General features: G+C 35.8%; 1 protein-coding gene across 2 annotated transcripts in view; it reads right to left on the minus strand.

The window, feature by feature from the left end:
• Positions 1–20,951, minus strand: part of NEBL (nebulette) — a gene marked incomplete at its 5' end in the record, with an annotated part of 255,423 nt that overhangs the window by 25,697 nt on the left and 208,775 nt on the right. For both annotated transcript variants that reach the window (XM_080639464.1, XM_080639463.1), the window contains one exon: positions 2,185–2,356. In XM_080639464.1, the coding sequence (XP_080495590.1) occupies positions 2,185–2,356 (172 nt within the window). The remainder of the gene's footprint in view (positions 1–2,184; positions 2,357–20,951) is intronic.

Below are 20,951 nucleotides of genomic sequence, written 5' to 3' on the forward strand. Positions count from 1 at the left end.
AAAAACAGAGTAAGTACAGCTTCATGGCAGCATCAGTGCAGCAATCATTCATTTGTATTGATTTTGTCCATCTCTGTAGTCTGAAATAACATACAGAATCAGAATCTTGCCAATTTAAAATATCCTTATACTCACATGAGAGTTATGAAGGCCCTTTAGTCAAAGATCTGAAGCTCAGTTACATTAATTTATCTTGATAGGTTTAGAATGGCTTTAGCAAGGTTAAAACTAGTACCTATTTTCCAAAGCAGAGGAATTCATTTTAGCAATCAGGCATTTTAATAACTTGCTACAGCTTCACCGATAATACTTAAAAAACAACAAAATGGACTCTAACACAGAGGTACTTTTGCTAACTGGCTGAACAATTATTAGCTAGGAAAAAACACAGCTGTTTTTTTCAGTCTGCAATTTTTTTCTAGCTGCCAAGGACATTCTGTGAGCAGGGAGCTCACTGCTTCTTTCCAAACAAGCAGATATTATAACTGAATTTCACTCTGAAAAAGCATTAGCTGAAATATCACTGTGCGTTAAGCTCACAGGTTTGTCATGGCCTCTTTTCTGTAAATAGTCGTACTATTTTGCTGTTCAGCAGGCCTGGGTTGTCAAGAGTTCCTGTGTGTTTTGATACTGCAGTATTTTAAAGTGATAAACAGAACTAATATTTCTGTTACTTACAGCTCAAGAATTATTTATCTCATTGCTAATCCCTTTGCACTAGCAAGCCTTCAGCTACTGAATACAGGATTGCACATGATTCTTACATAGGGCTACAGCGCACATGCAGTGAAGTAGAGAGTAGGAGGTTTGAAGTGCACACTAAGCAGCATATTGCAACCTGTGTATGAAACTGCAGTTTTAAAGGAACTTTTATTTCTCTCTTTGGCTGCACCACTCTAGCCATGAAAGTGAGTTCAAGTTCTTGGGTCTCTACAGACAGAGATTTTCTTAACAAGTTGCAGACCCTCTGAGACTTGCGTGGTCCTAAAAGCATCAGTACCTTTCACAGGGAGAGCTCTCTAAACAGCTGGTTTTGAGAAATCCCCTCTGACATAAGGATGTAGCTATGAACACATAAAAGGTGGCTATACAAAAGGAAAGAAATATACTTCTTTATGTGGTAGAGACTCATTTTGAGACTTTAAGGAAAAGACTGAAGCAGCATCTGCCAGGAATGATATAGACATAGTTAACCCAGCTTTAGGCAAGAAGTTGGACTATATGATCCACAGATTAGTCCACTTGACCTGCACTTCCTTTGATTTTTGAAAGGTGGACTTAAAGTCAACCCCTGCTATTATTACTATGTATGAAGGATTTAGAGGGCTATCTCAGCATGTTTTTCCATATGTAGACCCTCTGGGGTCTACACTTGTAAAGCACAAAAATAAACCCAACAAAAAAAAAAAAAACAAAAAAACACAGAAAAAGGATACACAAAAAGAAAAGTGTGGGGGGGAAGGAGGTGGAGAGTTAAGGAAAGGTCAGGTTACCATCTCCTTTGACATAGCAGACTAGATAACTTTTAAGAGATTTCAAATATCCATTTTGATTTTGAGATAGTGTTTATTATGAATACCTCAAATGACATTTTAATGCAATACTCTGTCTCTACATACAAAACCAATCCGTATTCTACCCCTTGAACATCTGGTCCTATCTTGAATAATTTTTAGTACACCATTTCTGAATAGTGGTGTTTTTACCAGAGATCTAATGGGTTGTTGATGAATTACAGCTTGACATACTTTGAAAGCTGTATGAAATTCTAAAACAAGAGGTAAGTGGAGCATGTGCAGCTCTGGAGAAATTGCTGAATAACAGAAGGGGAAATCTCAAACTGGTCTGCAACATTTAAACATTGATATCTTGGAGAATGACAGCTTTCATCATCTCACTTCTGTGCAAAATGAAGATTATTTTAGCCTTTCTTGAAGAGTCAAAATTCAAACTTGAAGTAATAGCAACAACTACCCATACTTAAAACTAAAAATTACAGAGCAAATGATAATTTATCTCCCATTCATTCCCATTATTACTTTGCTAGAAGCTGGCACTGAACCAGTAGTAAAACATAAGTTTCATGCTGTGAAAAGTGAAAATGAAATATTTTTCTTGGTTATAATGGAGAATACAAGTAGAAGCTTTCAGCTTTCCCACACTGTTTTCAAGAGCAACACTTACCAACAATTATTCCAGGTCTTCTATCCATTTCAACAATATGTGGATGCACACCTTTATATGCTGCGTCACTCACAATTTGGGTGTTTTTCCGCACACGCTCTGTTACAGGATCATCTACCACTGGAGTGAAGCCTCTACCCTTTGTCTTCTCAAAATCTTCATGATATTTTACCTAGGAAAACAAGAAAATTTACATTTTTCCCCAAGCTGCCATTGACAGCAAATGTTATTCTACGCAGGAATATTTGTTTCATGAGGCACATATATTGTTTGGGTTTTGCACAATAAAAGACTTGCTACACACATGAAATAGGCTGGATGGATGGCCAAATCTTTTCTATCTCACTAACTTTCCGATATTTTAGTATAATTTTTGCCTTTGTTTTCCATTAAATTAGTCATTAACTCAAGCAGCAAAGCATCATCTTACAGTCACACAGGACAGGAAAAGTCTGTGAGGTCATTTGGCCCATTCCCTTCTTCTCTAAAATAGGATAGCTCTCTACTGATGTAGACAACTACATCTATACAACTAAAATTAGACAACTAAAAATGCCCAATCAGTAATAGTTCTAAAGAACTTAAGTATTTTCTTTCACTGGGAATTTTGATTTTATGCAAGGTGTCATGCAAAAGGTACTCTTTTGCTCTTTTATTTTACCATATGTTAGCTGTCTTTAAACATATTTTTTAGAAAGAACTGCAGTTATTCTAAGCAGCTTGCTTTCAAAAAAACAACAAAAAAAAGTAATTAAAACTAAGGACATTAGGATAGAAAGTGTTATACAACCAAATGTTGCAACAAAACCAGTATTAGTAAGAGTTATAAAGATAGTACCACTGATTATGCATATTTACTTTTTAAATAGTCTTAATCATCAAAGAATTGAATTGACAAACATTCTCACACAAGCAAATGCACACAAAACAACTCATTCCAAGAACAAAAGTCACGCAGAAACCAGGAACGTGCACAGGCACAAGGTGAAGTGTGTCACCTAATCCAGTCAAACTGTGTGATGCTCAAATGAGGCACGTACTTTTTTAAGGAAAAAAAACTCAAACAAACAAAAGATCAGACATTTAACTGTTAGAAAACTGTTTATTAGTATTTTGAAAGTGTTCATTACAGTCATATGCAGTTAGCAAACACTCCACTGACAGGCATAAGAAGAAAATATTCCTTCCATACTTGAGCACAGAGTTTCATTAGTTACCTATATTAATGGAAGGCAAAATCCAGTGGAAGTGAAGTGCCATTCCTTAGTATACTCAGTTATAGGAAGAAAGTACCCTACCATTGAGATGTTGTTTTGTGTTTCTTTGACATGCCTTAGCTCAGGTGTGTCTAGAAGCACACTACATCTACCTTTCATCTGCCTCTGATCACTGCTGTACTTGACCTGCAAAACAGCAACAGCACACATGAAGTTTTTGTTTACAGTAGAAAGGATGGTGAGAACCACACTCTGCAACAGAAAACCTTTCCAAATCATGATAGACAATGTTATTCTTGTTTCTTTCTTTACATTCTTTGTCTAGTAACTTATTTCAGAGCAAGGATACTGATGAGCTAGTATATCAGAAAGGCCATAGGGCAAATTTATTCCCTCAATCACTTACTTGAAAACAGCGTTTACCTGAAAGCTGAAACTCTTGACTGTCTAAATGACATAAATGAAATAATTAATTTGTGAACTGAAAAATAAGATAAATATAAGAAAACATCACTGTAACTTGGACGTCTTTAAAACATATTTGTATGGCTGATGATAAACTACCTTCTCACTACCCAGACAGACCCCAATTCTGTCCTCAAGTTTGCTCCAGGTTGGGATTAGCTGAGAACTCCTGGGTCCCCAGGAAATTCAACTCTTACAAACAGATTAGTCCTTCAGCACCCTTCTTACTCCTGTTTGGTGGCTAGTCTTTGCTAGCAGCACAAAAGCAACATGTCTGGTACAAATGTGAATATTCTGTTTTCAAAGAAAACATTTGGGCTCTCTTGTTCATCAGTAAGTACAGAACCTCCTGTCACATTTCTCTTAATTTGCTTCTTTTGTGGCATTTTACAGAGTTGTAAAAATATGAACCTTGGTTCATTACTTATTAAAAGGGGGGGGGGGGGAGAGGGGGAAAACCCACTCAAAATCCTAAAACAGTAAAAGTAGTTGCTCCTACTTGTTGGTTATAGAGTGAATACTCTTACAGTTTCTTCTGGCTGGTTGAAATCTACTAACGGGCTGTTAGTTCTTCCACTGCATTGTATCCTGTGCATTGAATGTTAGTAAATATTTTAGATCTACCTATATATTCACACTCACAGTATTACCTCTCAAATCAGTTGTGCAAATCTATTTCAACATGTATTTGTGATGAGAGAAACCAAGTATTGAAATTGTCTAACTTTCCTTAAAATTACACAGTACCTAAACACAACATACCTATGAAAATACGAGTCTTGGCGTCTACGTTCCTTTGGTAAGTGTGAAGCAATGTACAGAGAAACAGAAACATATGGTACTGCATATTTAGAATCATAGAATCATAGAATAGTTAGGGTTAGAAAGGACCTTAAGATCATCTAGTTCCAACCCCCCTGCCATGGGCAGGGACACCTCACACTAAACCATGCCACCCAAGGCCTCATCCAACCTGGCCTTGAACACCGCCAGGGATAGAGCATTCACAACTTCCCTGGGCAACCCATTCCAGTGCCTCACCACCCTTACAGTAAAGAACTTCTTCCTTATATCCAATCTAAACTTCTCGTGTTTAAGTTTTAACCCATTCCTCCTTGTCCTATCACTACAGTCCCTAAGGAAGAGTCCCTCCCCATATTTATCATGGTTTAAGCTGAACCCAGGACAATATTCTTCAAACCCTTCTTAATTAAACACATTTTCTTAGCAAATATATTCAGCCATATATGCTTTTGAATATAAAGCATTTTCTGAAGAGAGACAGCCAACATAGTTCGGTTTTCGTGTACAGCTCCTTAACATAGAAGAGTATTTATTCCTGTAAATCTTGAGAAATGAAGTGAAGGAATCACTTGGGAAAAAATTAAAAGAAAGCTTAATTTTCAGAAATTAAAAAAACAAATAAATAAATTAAAGTCTAGAATTGTTGGGAAGTTTTCCTCTTATTTTTAACTATGCACCTCAAAACTAATTGACTTCAGTAAATAAGCATAAGTATTTTAAGACTACTTAAGATATGTAGTTACAAGGTCAGATTCTGTTCATCAGACAAACCCTCTGACAAATTCAACCAACTTTACTTTTCACTCCTACACTCAGTTCTAAAGTGTTCACTAGTACTAATTCTCTTCTGTCACCTTGAAACAGTGGCTTTGCATGAAATCTGTTCTATTTACCATCTACAGTGGCTTTGTCACTGATGTTTCAGTGTTGAGGACACAGACAGTAATGCAACTAGTCTGGTCCTTTTCTTCAGCATGCCTGTTGGACTTCTTCCTTGGTCTTTATTAGAACTATCTGCTGCTTCTTACACCATCGTAGTGGCAATAAAGAAAAAAGGGGAGAGAATGTTTTATCATAAAAGCCAAGAAAATACAGTATTTTATTCTTCATTATTTACTAATAGGCTCTATTTAGGAATATTCAGCTCTACCATAGGTGCCATGTCTCAGAGTGGAATGGATGGCTATAAGCTTCCATATTTTGAATCATTAAAAAGATTAAATTTTCACTAAAGATAAATTCTCATTTCTTTTGTTCTTTACTGTAATTTATTCCTGCAATCTAGCAACTGAAACCTGGTCCAAGAGATGAAGATTCTTGAGAGAAGGGCTGACCTCTATTGGCTCTCTCCTTGAAAAATACTGGTGGAACACAACCACTTACTTTTTTTGCAAAAATAATCAGGCAAGTCTGAATATTTTTGTTGCCCGTGCGTATGTGAAATGCACATACTCAAAGGATTTAAAAAAAATTTAATTCAGTGAATGATTCATTTGACACACCAAATCTAAACGGAAAAGCATATCCTTGTTATATTCCTACAGCAACTGAAAATCTAAATGACAAAAAGATTGAAACAACTTGCCGAGCTGATATTGTCTTGATTCTTCTTGACTCTCTCTATCTCTGGAGTGACACTCACAGCAGTAGCTTTGCCAGGCTGCTCTCTGTAGTGAACCTATTATTTAACAGAATAAAATAGTACATACTATTTCAGCTAAAGCAGTATCACATTGCATTACATTAAAATGTCTGATTTAAAAGGTCATCAAGGAAACAGCTGAAAAGCTAAAATGCATTTGAAGTTTATTAAAGCTTATAAACTCGATTTTTGAAGCATAATCTTGAATTCTTTCTCTATAATCTTCTTATTAGTGCATTTGTGTGGATATATACACACACGCACACAATATCTTGACATTTACCTCATTGGTCTTTGGCTGTATACAGAAGTATATTTAGAATGGGACAAGCCACAAATAATGCAGTAAAGTCAAGCAAAGCACATGAAAAACTGAATTTCAGCAATGCCCACTGTAAAAGTATATTTGTTGAAACACAGAGATTCTATAAGGATACCATCCATGTCCTTCCTTTTATACTCTATGCAGTCAAAGGTGAGTAAGCATAGTAGGTGCAATACATCAGACAACTGCCAGTTGAACCTAACTGCCTAAATTTCACCATGTGTTTATTTAAATGTACTGTAGGAATATCCCCTCTATTGCTTTTTAACAAAATAGCTTTGTAGCAATGATGCATTAACCAAATGCACACTCAAGGTAGGATTAGTATCTGAAGTGGTTAAAGGACAGGATGTGGCACTGACAGATGACCCTGGCCCCAAATACTGGGAAGTCAGTTATGATAAATATTTAGTAGGTAGAGATTCTTCCATGATTTATGCCAATCCATATAGTTTCATGTAAAATAAGTATTCCCACACAAACTGTTTAGTTTTGTTTGGTTTGGAGTTTTTTTAATAAACTCTTGGATAACTATGCTGATACTTTATGCTCATAATTCTGCTGTGCACTGCAGCATTAATGTACATATTGTTCAAGCAATTGTCTTCCCACACAACACATTTGGTGTCTGTCTGCATCAACATATTCCAACTGAAAAATTCTATGATTCAAGACTTAATGTTTCTAGAAATGTCTGAAGTTAAAGAATCTCCACCCAAAGCTATTCCAGTGACCTGAAAGAGAATTTAAATTTCCCATGAAATGTGCACAACACAAAAATTGGTGAAAGTTAAACAATGACGTCAGTAGAACTACATTGGCTGGCGTGAATCACCTAAGAAAACAGGGTTGTTTGAACAGCATGCATTTTAGGAGAGCTAGATTTATCAGCATAAATCCAGAAATAAATAGCAAACAGTTTTTTATAGAGGGACAGTATTATTGAAAATTATAACTCTAAATTAATCTGCGGAATGTGGCAGGAACATCCCAGGGAAACATCATAGCTATTCGTAACCCCATGAAATAGGGCTGCTGGTGGCAGTTCTCAATGAGGACAACAGGGGGTCTCTCAGACTCATTAACAGGGTACAACTTCACCAATGAAGGAAGGCAGCAGCCTGCTCGAAAAGTCCTTGTCTTCTTCCCTGCACTCCTGCAAACAGTATGACTTTCTAATGGTTATGTCAGCCATCAAATACTAAATAGGAATAATACTGATAGGAAGGTTACTGAGGAACCAGAAAGAGACAGGAAAGGGAGCTGGAGTAAGTACAGCTGTAGACATTTTTTTTTACAAAGCAAAGCAAAGGGAAAAAAAAAAAAAAGCTGGAAAAGGATCTTCTGAAAAAAAAAAAAAAAAAAAAAATCCATCTAGATTTCCTGCAAATATCCAAGACAGAGAAAAACATTTCAAAACATTGCATCCACTTCTCTAATCAAATACATGATGCTTCACATGCCATTTCCCAAACCAAGCAATGGCTTTTCATAATTGCTTCATAAAAGAGGGTTTTCAAGACATTCCAGTACTGAGCCTGCACCTAAGTAAAGAAAAGGAACATCTTCTGGAGGCAGAACTTTGGACTCATCCTCTGCACTCAAAAATTACATAAGGATTAAACAAGAACAACTTCCCATGCTGACATTCTCTTGATTTTTCTTGACTCTTTCCATCTCAGGGGTGACACTCACAGGTGTAGCTTTGCAGAGCTGTTCTTTGTACTGAACCTAGGAAACACAGCAGAAAGAATTACACAGGCACTTCCAAGTAATCAAAATACAACACTGTGCTAGACATCATTAAAGAGCACACTGCATCTGGATGGAAAATACCAGTCCTTAATAAACACCTACCTCTTTTCACACAATACTGAGTACTCACCCTCTTACAGTTCTATTCCAGACACAAACAAGTGATACTTTCAGCTGAAATACTTCACTCTCATTGATGTTAATCAAAGTGCAAGGCTAAAGAGTTACCATTTTACCATTAACTGATTAAATTAGTCTTTGTGGACAGACACCACAGACAGATTCACAGAGGCACAAACAAATTTAATACAGCAGAGAGAAGTGTGAAAGCAAAGAAAATGAGGCACACATTGCTAATATTCTTCTGGTTTTCTTTAACTCTCCTCAGTTCAGGTGGATCAGAAATAGTTGTTGCACGGTGAAGTTCTTCCTTGTATTTAATCTGCACAATAAATATTACAAATTATTAGCAAATTAAAGAAGGTAAAGACAAGCATTAAAACACAACAAACATTTTGTAATCTCTCCCTTACACACACTGCACAGATGGACCACAGTTATGAACAATATTGACCTGAAAATGAATGGTTATATTTCATTTCTGAAACAGGCTGCTAGGGTCTCCAATGCACCTTGTTTGATATAATAAAGCAGAGAGTGTATATAAAATGCCTACTATCCTAAAACTCTTACAGAGGGAATACACATCACATGGGACTGTGGTTATCTTCATGATAATTGGGACCCCGGATATACTACTTGGAGATATACATCACTCTGACTATGACTTGGTCTTGCTATTCTGTTGCTATGGAGTCTACCAGTCCGTTTCAGAAACCAAACACTTCACAGATGTCTTCTTAAAAGAGTGGACAACCTCAAAGTCTTATTCAAGTTCTCTAAAAACACACATAGGCATATCAGAGAAATGCAGATGTTTGGATGGATGATGCCTTCAAAGATGCTGTCAGGTATTTACTGCTCCTTTTGCCACATCCAATCTCTTCTAAACAGTAGTATGTTTGGATATGGTAGACTCCATAATTTGAAAGATGCACAGAACTAGAATTTCTTCAGTTATACACCATATGTACCAAAACTGGAATTCAACATAATGAAAGAATTGTAAGGGTAGGTGAATGTGGTACTAAAGAGAAAGGCATTGTATCTTCTGTTTTCCATATGCTATCCAAAAATGTCATCTTGGACAAATCTGTGCATTGTCTTTGTCTTACTGTCTGTTACTAAATACCTGTCCAGTATTCAGCACATTGAGATTCAAATCTTTTATGCCATAGTAAAATTAACAATCCTTTACAGTGATACAGCATGCTTTCTTTTTCTTTACAATAGTAAAACACAAAATTCACAAAAACATTCAAAATTGTGTGGGCAGTGATGCATAATAGTTGGAAACATTTTTCATTAGTGAAACCCAAAGAAGGAAAAGTACTTTAAGAACAAGGGAACAGCAGAATTAATTGATTTGTATGGTTTTATATTAATGTGGCACACAAAACTTCTCCTGAATACATTTTAAGGCTGTAAAACCAGGGACTCAAAAACTGGAAAATGACACAATTAACTTAAATGTAACCTTAGTTTTGTCTTTTGTACAAATATGCGCCATTTACAGCTTTTAATATATTTTATACTTTTTCATTCTTTTCCTCTTAAAGTGCTTTATACTCTATCTATTATCAAAAGATGATTTTCTTCATTCATTACATATATTCAATGACCCTTACTTAGTGAGTAATTTGCACGTAGACTGTGACATATTGGTTTGATTTTTTTCTTTAGCTGCTCTAAGGTCCTGCTTTGATGACAGAATTACTGATTTCTTCAGGAACTCTTCTTCTACGTGGCTCCTTGCTAAAGCATCTGAGTTTTTCACACACATTAATTCACTAATTTTGCTGTGAAATGAGGAAAAGGGAATTGTGACAAGGAAAAGTACTATTTTCTATTTTTACTAGAGAGCACAGACAAGTAACAGCTAATCTGGCTACATAATTTTAAAAAAACATAGGATTACAAAGCACTTGCATTCAATTGGGAATTCCCATTGAACTGTAGTTTGCAAAACGGAAAACCAGAGCAGGTCCACCTCTATGGCAAATCATAAAATCACCTACTTTGGCAATGGATCTTCAGGTCTAGACACAGGGACTTGAACTCCAATCCTTTCTTTTGAGTTTTGACTTAGTGACATTAACAATACTCTCTAAAGTCACCTCTTGGGGAGGCAATTTCTCTTGATTTAAAAAACTACAAATGTGCATTCCTTCATGTGCCTTCATCTTAAGCCTCTTGTGGTTTGTTTAGATGGACTGCACAAACTCATAAGAACAATCATAGTTTGTTACCTCTGTGGATACAGGGGGCTTAGAACTAGATGATCTTAAGGTCCATTGCAACCCTAACTATTCTATGATTCTATAATTAAAAAAAGGAAAAATATTTAACCAAGAGTATCTCAGACAGACATTGACAGCAAGGGAGTGGTGAGTCTAAACAACCTTGGGTTCTACTTCAGCTCTTCTGGAAGGAAGCACCTATGTACAAGGAGCACATCACCTTTGCCCATCTTTCCCCACATCTGGCCTGTTTGCTTCGACCAAGCCATTCTACACTGAGTTCCTCACTCCCGGCCTCCCTTTCTCCCAAATTCCCTGCACCAAATTTCACTTAGTAGATAATTTCCAACTCTCTTCTCCAGACATGGCATTTCTGGAGAGTGCCAAATTTTTTAACAGAGACAAAACAACTTGTTTTTCTCTAAGCTCACACTTGGAACCTGCTTTGGCTGAAATTTATAAATAAATAAATAAAACCAAACCAATCCAAAGCACAAACCAGGAATGGAAAATTTCAGCCCAGATGGTTTAGAACTGGCAGAAGTACTAAACCACTGGGAAAAAAGGGGCTTTTCAATAGAGACTATTAGGTAAGCTCAAGAATTGGCAGTGACATTAGTCCTTAAAATGCTTCAAAATGTCCATTGCTTGAGTTTTAATCAGACCCCGGCTTTGTGGTGTTGACTGACATATCACAGTGGTTTCCTCATGGATTTCACATATATAAAACCACAATTAGAATCTTCCCCCAAAAGCCTTCTTCCTACTGCTGTTTCTAGACCTGCCTGTCCCTCAATATAAACAAATTTTCAAAAAACTTAGTATTCATAGCTTCTCAGTTCAGATTCGGTTGCAGTCCATAGGTCTCATGTTTGCTTTTAATGTTCCGTGAGATCTTGACTCCAACTATTTAGAAGACTGCTTCTTCCAAATCAGTCATCACAACAGGTGAGATGAGCTCAACCATCTTGGCTGCCACCACCTTGTTTTTCAGAATTTAAAAACAGACTGTTCTGATCTTTGTCTCCTATACAGGTCATCTGGAAGTATCTCATCACTTTCGGAACATGATGCAATGTCCTTTTTTGCATGGACTAGTTTGTACAGTGTGTGTTATTTTGGTTTGGTGTTCTGGGGTTTTTTGCACTGCAGATGTGCTTCTATTCCACAGTTTCATTTAGTTCAGCAAATAGTTTTAAAGCTATCCAAAGTCCTTCTGGCTAAATCCAAAGCTATGTATAAAATGTTTTAATCTAATGGAGTAAAAATTGGTGTAATTTACCCTTCCTTTGGGACTCCTGTAAATTACATAATATAATTTCCCTCTTACTGTACAATATATTTTCCCTCTTACTGACATATAATTTAAAACCTTCTTGCACACTGCCTTTAAATTTGGCATTCTACACTTTTAATAAATACAATACAAGACTTAAGTAATTTCAAGTACACTATATATAATAAAGTATCTTTTGTAAAACATTAACTCTACACACAGACTAGCAAGGTAAAGGCCACGCTACTTACATCATACCACTAATGCATTTTGTGTTTCTCTTCATATGCTTTTGTTCAAGTGTGTTTACTAGCATACTGGATCTACTTTTCATTCTCCCCTCTTCACTACTTAGGACTTCTAAACTAGCAAGAACATTGTACACTATTTTTCCATTTAATTTTGAAAGTTACTGAGAAAAAGTAATAGATTAAGACTACTCCTAACAATCCTGTGTGTTTGTGTAACTACTCTCAAAATAAATGACTGCGGTAACCCTAAATCAAATAGGTACCAAGAGATTAGGGTTTTGTTTCTAGAATGCCAGTAGAAAACTGGGGGAGGGGGGAGAAGGGGAGGGAATCAACAACAACAAAACAACAACCAGATGATTGCATGGGGTGGGGATGGGGGAGCAAGCAAAAAAAAAAAAATAAAAATAAAAGAAACAAAGCAAAACAGCTACCAAAAAAAAAAAAAAAAACCCAAAAAAAAAACCCACCCTGAAATCAAGAAAACCTACAACTTCGAGCCAGAAACACTAGTTAACAATTTAGAACACAAGACAGCTTGCACTGAATCTTCAAATTCCCCTGTTACTCAAAATGACAAGATGAAAATTGATGGACAGAGCAGAGAAAACTTGCAAGTTTTTTTCCAAGTTTTATGGAAATTCGCTACCTGACCTTATTTTGGTGGGAAACGCAGTATTTAACACTACGCAGTAAGCAAGGAGATTCTAGTAGACTAGGTGTCCAGAGTCCCTAATTCGGATTGCAATATTTAAACACAATCTAGTGTCATGTCTACGTGTTACTTTCAAAATTTATTTTTAAAAAACCATCTGATAATCACAAAAGTCATGCCACAAACATAAAAATGCCCCCCGGTAACTCCACACAAAAAATTCCAAAGAAGTGATTAATACATCACTGGAACGGGTTGTCCAGGGAAGTTGTGAATGCTCTATTGTTTAAGGCCAGGTTGGACAGAGCCTTGGGTGACATGGTTTAGTGTGAGGTGTCCCTGCCCATGGCAGGGGAGTTGGAAACAGATGATTGTATGATTGTAAGGTTCTTTCTGACCCTAAGTATTCTATGATTCTACAAGTGTTTTCTTGCTTGGCAGTCACTTTTCCAAGTTTGCTAAGTATTTATCAGAAGAGCATGTTCTACTTGTAGAAAACTCTCATTTTGATATTTTATTTTTAGTTGCCCATTAAAATGCTAGAGACACTGGGCATACTTAGATAAACAACATCAATTCAGAACCAGTCTCATCAGATCCACAGACCAACTTGTCATCAGCATATAAAGAGGCACCTTCTCACAGAGCTCAAGCCTGGACACAGTTTCCCTCTTCTTTGAGTGCAAACTGTACCAACCCCTATATGATACATGCAGACCCTAAGGAACTTTGCAGATTTTCATTTTTTGTGATATAATATATTTCTAAATTGCTAATTACAACTGCTGTTTACTCTGACATATTGGGAAATACATTTCATGCTTCTCACTCCTGAAAGACAAAACCCTTTCCTCAAATATTTAAGGTTTTTCTTATTTTTCATGATTCTTTATTTGAAACTCCACTGCTGGAAACAGAATAACTAAACTAGAGTGGAGCTCTAACTCTACTAAACTGGAGCTCTATATCCATAATATTACAGTGGAGTAATATTTGAATGAAGTGTTAAATGAAAAGGTAGAATTTTTGGAAGCAAGATGGAAAAAATATTTGACCACCATTTGCTCACAGAAGAATAATTAATGTTAATAACACTTACCGAACTAATATTCTGTTGATTTTTCTTTACTCTTTCAATCTCTGGAGTCTCTTTTACAGCTGTGCCAGCTCCTACTTCCTTCTTATAAAACACCTTCATTTCCCCAAAAGAAAAAGTAATTATGAGACTGTTACCAATGCAAGCACAAGTTCTCACAAAAACGCTGGGCAATTTTCCGTGTCCCAGATTGGTCTGAATATAAATCTTCAAAGAAAGCAAATACTTTAATTTTTCATAAATGAGACCAATAATCAATAAGAATAATAATATTCTGTTTGTTTTGAACTGTAACCCAGATAATCTATTATCTTTTAGACTGATCCCAAACATTTGTAAGTATTTGTAATGATAGTTTTAAGTTTGAAAATAATATAAAAATCTAGATCATAATCTATAATACATTACAAATGCAACTTTATGTTTGCATAATCTCATTCATTTCAATGTAATTGAAAATATATGTACATGCAAGATTTGAGTTGTTGTTTTAATCTTCAGATCTTAAAATACTCTGAGAAGTGAACATACATTATTATTCCTAATTTAACAAACTAGAAAACTGACATATTCATGACAAAATAACCACAACAGCCAAATCTGTAATCCAAGTCATGCAATTTTTGACTCCTGGGTTCAAGCCAGAAAGCTGAGGACTGCATCTAAAAACAAGGTTCACTACTGAAAAGATACACATGCTGTTTAGATCATTCTCCTCTCTATTTCAATTGTTTCAGTAAAGGATAAAAAACAAAATGCATCAGTAGAATCAATCATTCAAAATTACTGAAAGAGACAGTAAGTAACTGCTCCACAAATTCCAAATGTGGCTATAATTTAAATAACCAGTTCATGCTGCAAAACTCCTAAAGAAGTTTTATTTGAATTTCAGTATTTGGTGTCACAGCTGTTGCCACTCCAGTAAGTATTTCCAGGCTGGTAGTGTAAAAACAAGTCTGATCCTGGAGTTCGTAAAATAAACCTTTACCATTTAGTACTTCTGCCTTTCTGAAACCAAGATTTATTTACCCTTTTTTTTCTCCTATCAATGAACCTTAAGCAATAAAGCATCATTCTTGATGCATTTCTCCTACTTCTTTGAAGTCCTCTGTAACGTAGGGTGACTAGTACTGCCAAATATTCCAGAGGATAGTGGATTATTTATGTCCACAACTCATTCTTAAATATTCAGAAAACCTTCAACAATTTAGAATTTTGTTTTTATCATGTGAGAATAGAGACAGTTTATGAGTAAGAACTTGAAAATTCTTGTGCACCAACATGTCAGTACAAGGAAGAAAGATTTACATAGTGAACTGAACTAAAATATACTTAAGGAGGGAGTGGTAAAAAATGTTGGAGACAGGAATTTTTCTATGAAAGAGATGACTATGGAGTAAATATCCTATTGTTAATCATCTGCCAAATGAGCTAGTGAGCAGCACTGATCTTATCTGGAGAGCTAGTCACTTTTTTTGTCCCTTAAGGCAGGAAAACATTTGAGACAAAACCCAAAAATCCAAAGCCTATTAGGGGACATTAATTATTTTATATTGGGGCTGCTCCCAGCTATAACTTAGCTTAGTAAGAAGTAACTTACCTTTATAATCTAAATTGCACAGAATGCTGAAAGATTAAAACATAGAGAAAAAAATGATAATTCAATCGCAGCTATAAACTGCTTTCCCACATTTGGAGGATCCAGCTCAAAAAAAAGGTGACCACAAAATAAAGCAATTGCAAATCATCTCAAAGACAAAACATTTTTATTTCATATTGTCTAGTATACTAACAATGAGGGTAATTGTCATCCTTGGCACTGAAAGCTCAGACTGACCTACACAGCTGCAAGTTGTTCAGATGTGTCAAAGGCTTGTCAAGGCTTAATTAAGTAGTGGAAGGTTATTATATGCCCGGTGTCAGTGAGTCTGCACTGCCAGACACGCTGACTCATCTGAGAACTTCATCAAAAGCTATCAAAGACTGGCTCAGTAGAGGCTAGCTTGGATGCCCTCCTACTACACAGAGTTTCAGCAAAGCATTTTAGGATGCCAGTGATACGAGATACAGTAATAATCACCAGCACATTGTACAGCAGAGCACCATTCAAAACCAAGAGGCAACAGATTACAAGAAACAAAAGCGGAGCCACTGGGCCTGTCAACAGCTCCTATTAAAAAGATCTAGGTTTCAGCTGCTCTGATCTGAAGGAAGAAAAGGAGGGAAGACATTACGGGAGAGACCACTTCCTAGAGCAACCTCAAAGACTTTTCTTCTCTCCCTGTAGGCTCTTACTTCCCTAGTGAAGCTGCAGTGACATGGGATAGCTGCAAGTAAACACCTCTGAGAGAAACTAAGTGACCTTCTACTCCTGCTGAATCGGAGAAGCTGAGAATACTTCTAAGTTAAAGAACAACATCTGTGTCAGACAATACAAAAATATTTAAGTAACTTCTATTCCTTTCAAATAATTTACTTTATGAGCATTACTTATTCTGCCATAAAAACCAGACACGAACTGGACAGCCTTTGGTTCCAGAGGCTATATTTACTCCTCTTCTCTGTTATATTACAAGCAAATGCAGAATTACAAGCAGCAGAATTAATGGGTCCAAAAAGGAAGTGGAACTGAATGCATCTCAAACTGGGCAATTTTAGAAAACCAAGCTCATAATTTATATTTAGGGATAAACTGAAACTTAAATCTAGCATAAAATTAAAACAATATATCCAGTATAACATAAAATCATTAGACATAAATATTTATGAAACTTGATCTGTTCCAATTTTATGTTCTGTACATATGATAGGAAACAGATGAAAAATCTTATATGCACAGGAACAAGCCTTACAAATTTTTTGCCCTTTTAAATAAAGCACTTCCTGGGGCTCAATGGAAAAATTAAAAAAAAAACTTCATTTAAAAATAGCTGTGCCTTGGCAAGGTGGTGTAAGTGGTTTAGCAATTCAAAATAACAGTGTCACACCTAGAAAAACTGGGCATTTCTTTTTACTGAAAGAAATGAGTGATACAGCTTTTGCCAGGAAAATTATGCAAATGGTCCAAAGGACGTTTACTCATAAGTTCCCTATTTCATGCTGCAGCACAGGAGAGCCTATTTAAACTGAAAAATATCTGAAAAGTTGCAAGCAAAGAGAGAAGCACTATTACTCACTGAACTGATGTTTTTCTGAGTACTTTTTATCCTCTCCATTTCTGGAGTGTCTGGGACAGCAGAATAGTTACACAGCATCTTCTCTGCTTCATCTTTGTACATTTTCTGAAAAATAATTTTAAAATGTCTATTTCCTGCTTTCTTGGAGGCTTTCAGAACAACCAAACTGCAACAAAAGATGCTTGTAGCTGATGAGCCTCAACATCCCTGTACCGTAATTATTTCAACCTCTCTCCTCTATGATACTGTTATCATTGTTTGTGTGGGACAGCTGACACTGTGTCCCACACTGATATATTCTTGTATGTATAGTATCTTTTCCCTTCACTGTCAGGATATATATATAACCTTATTTAGGTAATGTAAAAAGACCTACAAATAGATGTAAACAAATACAATTTACATGGCATGACAGGCCTAAATACAAACAAGAATCAGGCAGTAAGATGTTTTACTACATGTAAATTAACTTAATACAGGTATGAAAGCCTCTACAGAGCTAGAGAAGAGGTACTTTGAGCAATGTCTGTAAAGCACTCATTGGTTACACAGAATTAAAACATTCAGTCTTTGAACTATGCCTACCTGGCTTGCTATTTCTGAAGCCCTTTTGACCCGTTGTATTTCAGGAGTATATGGGCCAATTTGCATTCCTTTTCCTATAATTTCAGTCTCAAGATCCTTTTTATATTCTTTCTGAAAAAAAGAAAAAAAAAAAAAAAAAAAAAAAACCAGCCATAACTAATTCTACAGTTATTTGTACATGCTGTTTTCAAAGCTATTTTGATAGCACTGTTCAGACTTTAAATCAATTCTTCAATTTCTTTAATTTAATGTTTCTATTGTGCATAGCTTATTCCTTTTAGCCCAAGTATGTTCAAGAAGATTGTATGGTTTTAAACATTTCATTATGTTTTACTTCCAAAGCAATCTTAAAGAGATTAATTTTGTACTCACCTGGCTTACTATTTCAGAAGCTTTTTTGGCTCGTTGTATATCAGGGGTATCCATGCCCACTCCCATTCCCTTTCCTTTAATTTCATTTTCCAGGTCTTTCTTGTATTCTTTCTGAAAAGAATAGCATAGAAAATATGTCAGACATTCAAATTCTTAAATTGTTCCAACTTTAATCTGTGCAATTCCACTGAACAGCATTTGTAAAAGTCCAAACAACTTCTGATTCAACAGCACTAGCCCTGTAGGATCTATCTATGAGACACCTATGCTATGGCTGCTGATCAGTTAAAAAGATCTTTTAATAGACTTTCTTCAAATCTGATATAGCCTTTCACATCTACCTCTCTTTGCAGCTTTCGCAGCTGCAACCCCAGACATACATAAACGAGACTTTCTCCCTTAGCTGTGCTTTGCAGGGCTGGGCTCATAAGGCTTTATTATCTCTCCCATTCTGTTTATTGTTTGGCCCTAACCAAACAAGCAGTGATTTAGACCTAAAAGCAGTAGGGCCCACAGCTACTGAATACAGCCCAGGACAAGCATGGTTTGTGAGAAACAAGCACAACCTCCAAAAAATGACAGAAAGGCCAAAGTTTGGGGAAATCTTAACTTTTCCCATATGCTGATTATGGAACTTTTAGACAGTACATAGCTGAACAGGTTAGGTATTTGGTGAAATTTGTGGTATTGCTACTGTCTAGATTGGTCACCACTTGGAATTCTCAATGACAATAATTTGTTGCATTCTATCAAACGGAAAGCTTGAACCAGGTATGGTACTGACCATGCTTGCAATTTCAGAAGCTTTCTTGGCTCGTCTTATCTCAGGAGTATCTGGACCAACATCCATGCCTTTTCCTTTAATTTCTGTTTCCAGGTCTTTCTTGTATTGTTTCTGTAAAGGCAAAACTTCATACATTGTATTCACAGTAGCCAGAGAGTTACAGGTAGGTTTTTGCACAAGAGACCCAATTTTAAGATTTAGAGTCAATCAAAAATCTCGAGAGTCATAACTCTCACGATTCTTGGCAATCTTTTGTCAGGAAAACACAACAAACTACAGGAGGAAAATTTTAGGAGATAGTCACTGAGCGCACAGAACTCTACCACTGAGTTTTTAATTAGTGGAGGGCGGAAAAGGGAGGAATCAGCCCATACAGCTTGCTACAATTATCCTCTAAAGTAAAATGGAAGTTTAGCTCTGCAGAACATAGTGCAATAAGCTGGAACTTAGTGTCAGCCTAATTGAAACACATTTTACTTTTAAGAAAATATTTTATTTATGAAAGGACTATGTTAGAAATTTAATACCATACTGAATTGTTTCCAGTGAACTTTCAGAGCAGGAAGTTGTAATTTATTCATTTAATAGGTCTTTCCTGAACTACAGCCATTAGGCAAGTGGCAGTACTCATCCATGATTGCTGCTTTTTCCTCACAACATAAATTATAAATAACCAATAATCAGCAAACAAAATGAATATTTCATCTCCAACTTATCCATGCAAGGATATATTTCTTGTTCACCAGCAAACTATATTAAAATGTAATACAGAAATGCTGTATACAATAGTTGTACTTTTTTTTAATAAAAAATGAATAGATTCTCAAGCAGTGCTTTTTCTGCTGCTATAGTAGTAATCACTCTTTTTCTGTTCTAGTTTACCTATGCCTGTGGAAAACAAGGGAGTTTTTTTCCAAAATAAATACATATAACTAAAAAAAAATCTTCTTATTTTTCTTGTTAATTTAGGTTGTACATTACTTAGAAAAAAGAAGTAAAATATCTTTCTTCTCAATGCAATGGTCTGGTTGCTTACAAGAACAAGAACAAAAAGACTTTCAATCTTCCATTGCTGTCTCACTCTGATGTGGAAATAAACACAGTAAAACCATTCTCTACTTTGCAAACCACAGTTTTTTGCAAAAAGTATAAGTTAACCTGTGAGAAGACATCATCCATCACTTTCTCTCTGGTAAAGGTGGAATGGCAGATATTTCTTCCCAGCTGTTTGCATAAAACAGCAAGGAAAAGATAATCCTGGGAGTTAGAGCTATATATTCCTGCATTTCTTTACAGTGATCAGATTGGCCCTATGCATGACATACCCTCTGCTTCTTATAGCTGAAGAAAATCTGTCTCTTCAGGAGCAACTCTACTTTTCACAAGTAGAATAGTTTGTTTGGATAAAAGATCTTCCCAAGATGCCTGGCACTTATTACCAAAATTTATTTTCAGATAGCAGGTACATGATTCCAAAAACTTCAAAATTATTTCACTGACTTTACAAGTCCATTAACAGTCAACTCTTTTTCCATTACAATATTAATTATACTATCTTATTAATTAACAAATAAATAGATGGAAAAATGAACCTAGTTTTAAATGCTCTATCTACTGATCTCAATACTTCCATTGACCTTTTAATTGCCTGAAAATCTGAAATTTTTGTTTTGTTTTTTTTCCCCCACAACTTTTCTATATTCTTCAAGCAAAACAGAAAGTTCTAGTATCAACACTTACTTATTTTATTGTAGATTATGTAAAAAAAAAAAAACAACCCAGAATATTTTCAGTCGAGTATTACATAAAGAGTGAACATTCTGTGACATCAATAAAGTTTACTAGCATAACATACCTCATTTAGTATCTGAGCTGCATTTTTCACTCTAATCAAATCTGGTGTATCTTCAAACACTGTCATTCCTTTTCCTTTCATTCCTTCTTCCAAATCTTTTCTGTACTCTTTCTAAGAAAAAGAGAGATTTCTCCACTTACGATTGTGCG

Source organism: Psittacula echo (genome assembly GCF_963264785.1).
Source record: "Psittacula echo genome assembly, chromosome: 2".
NCBI classification, from domain to species: Eukaryota; Metazoa; Chordata; class Aves; order Psittaciformes; family Psittacidae; genus Psittacula; species Psittacula echo.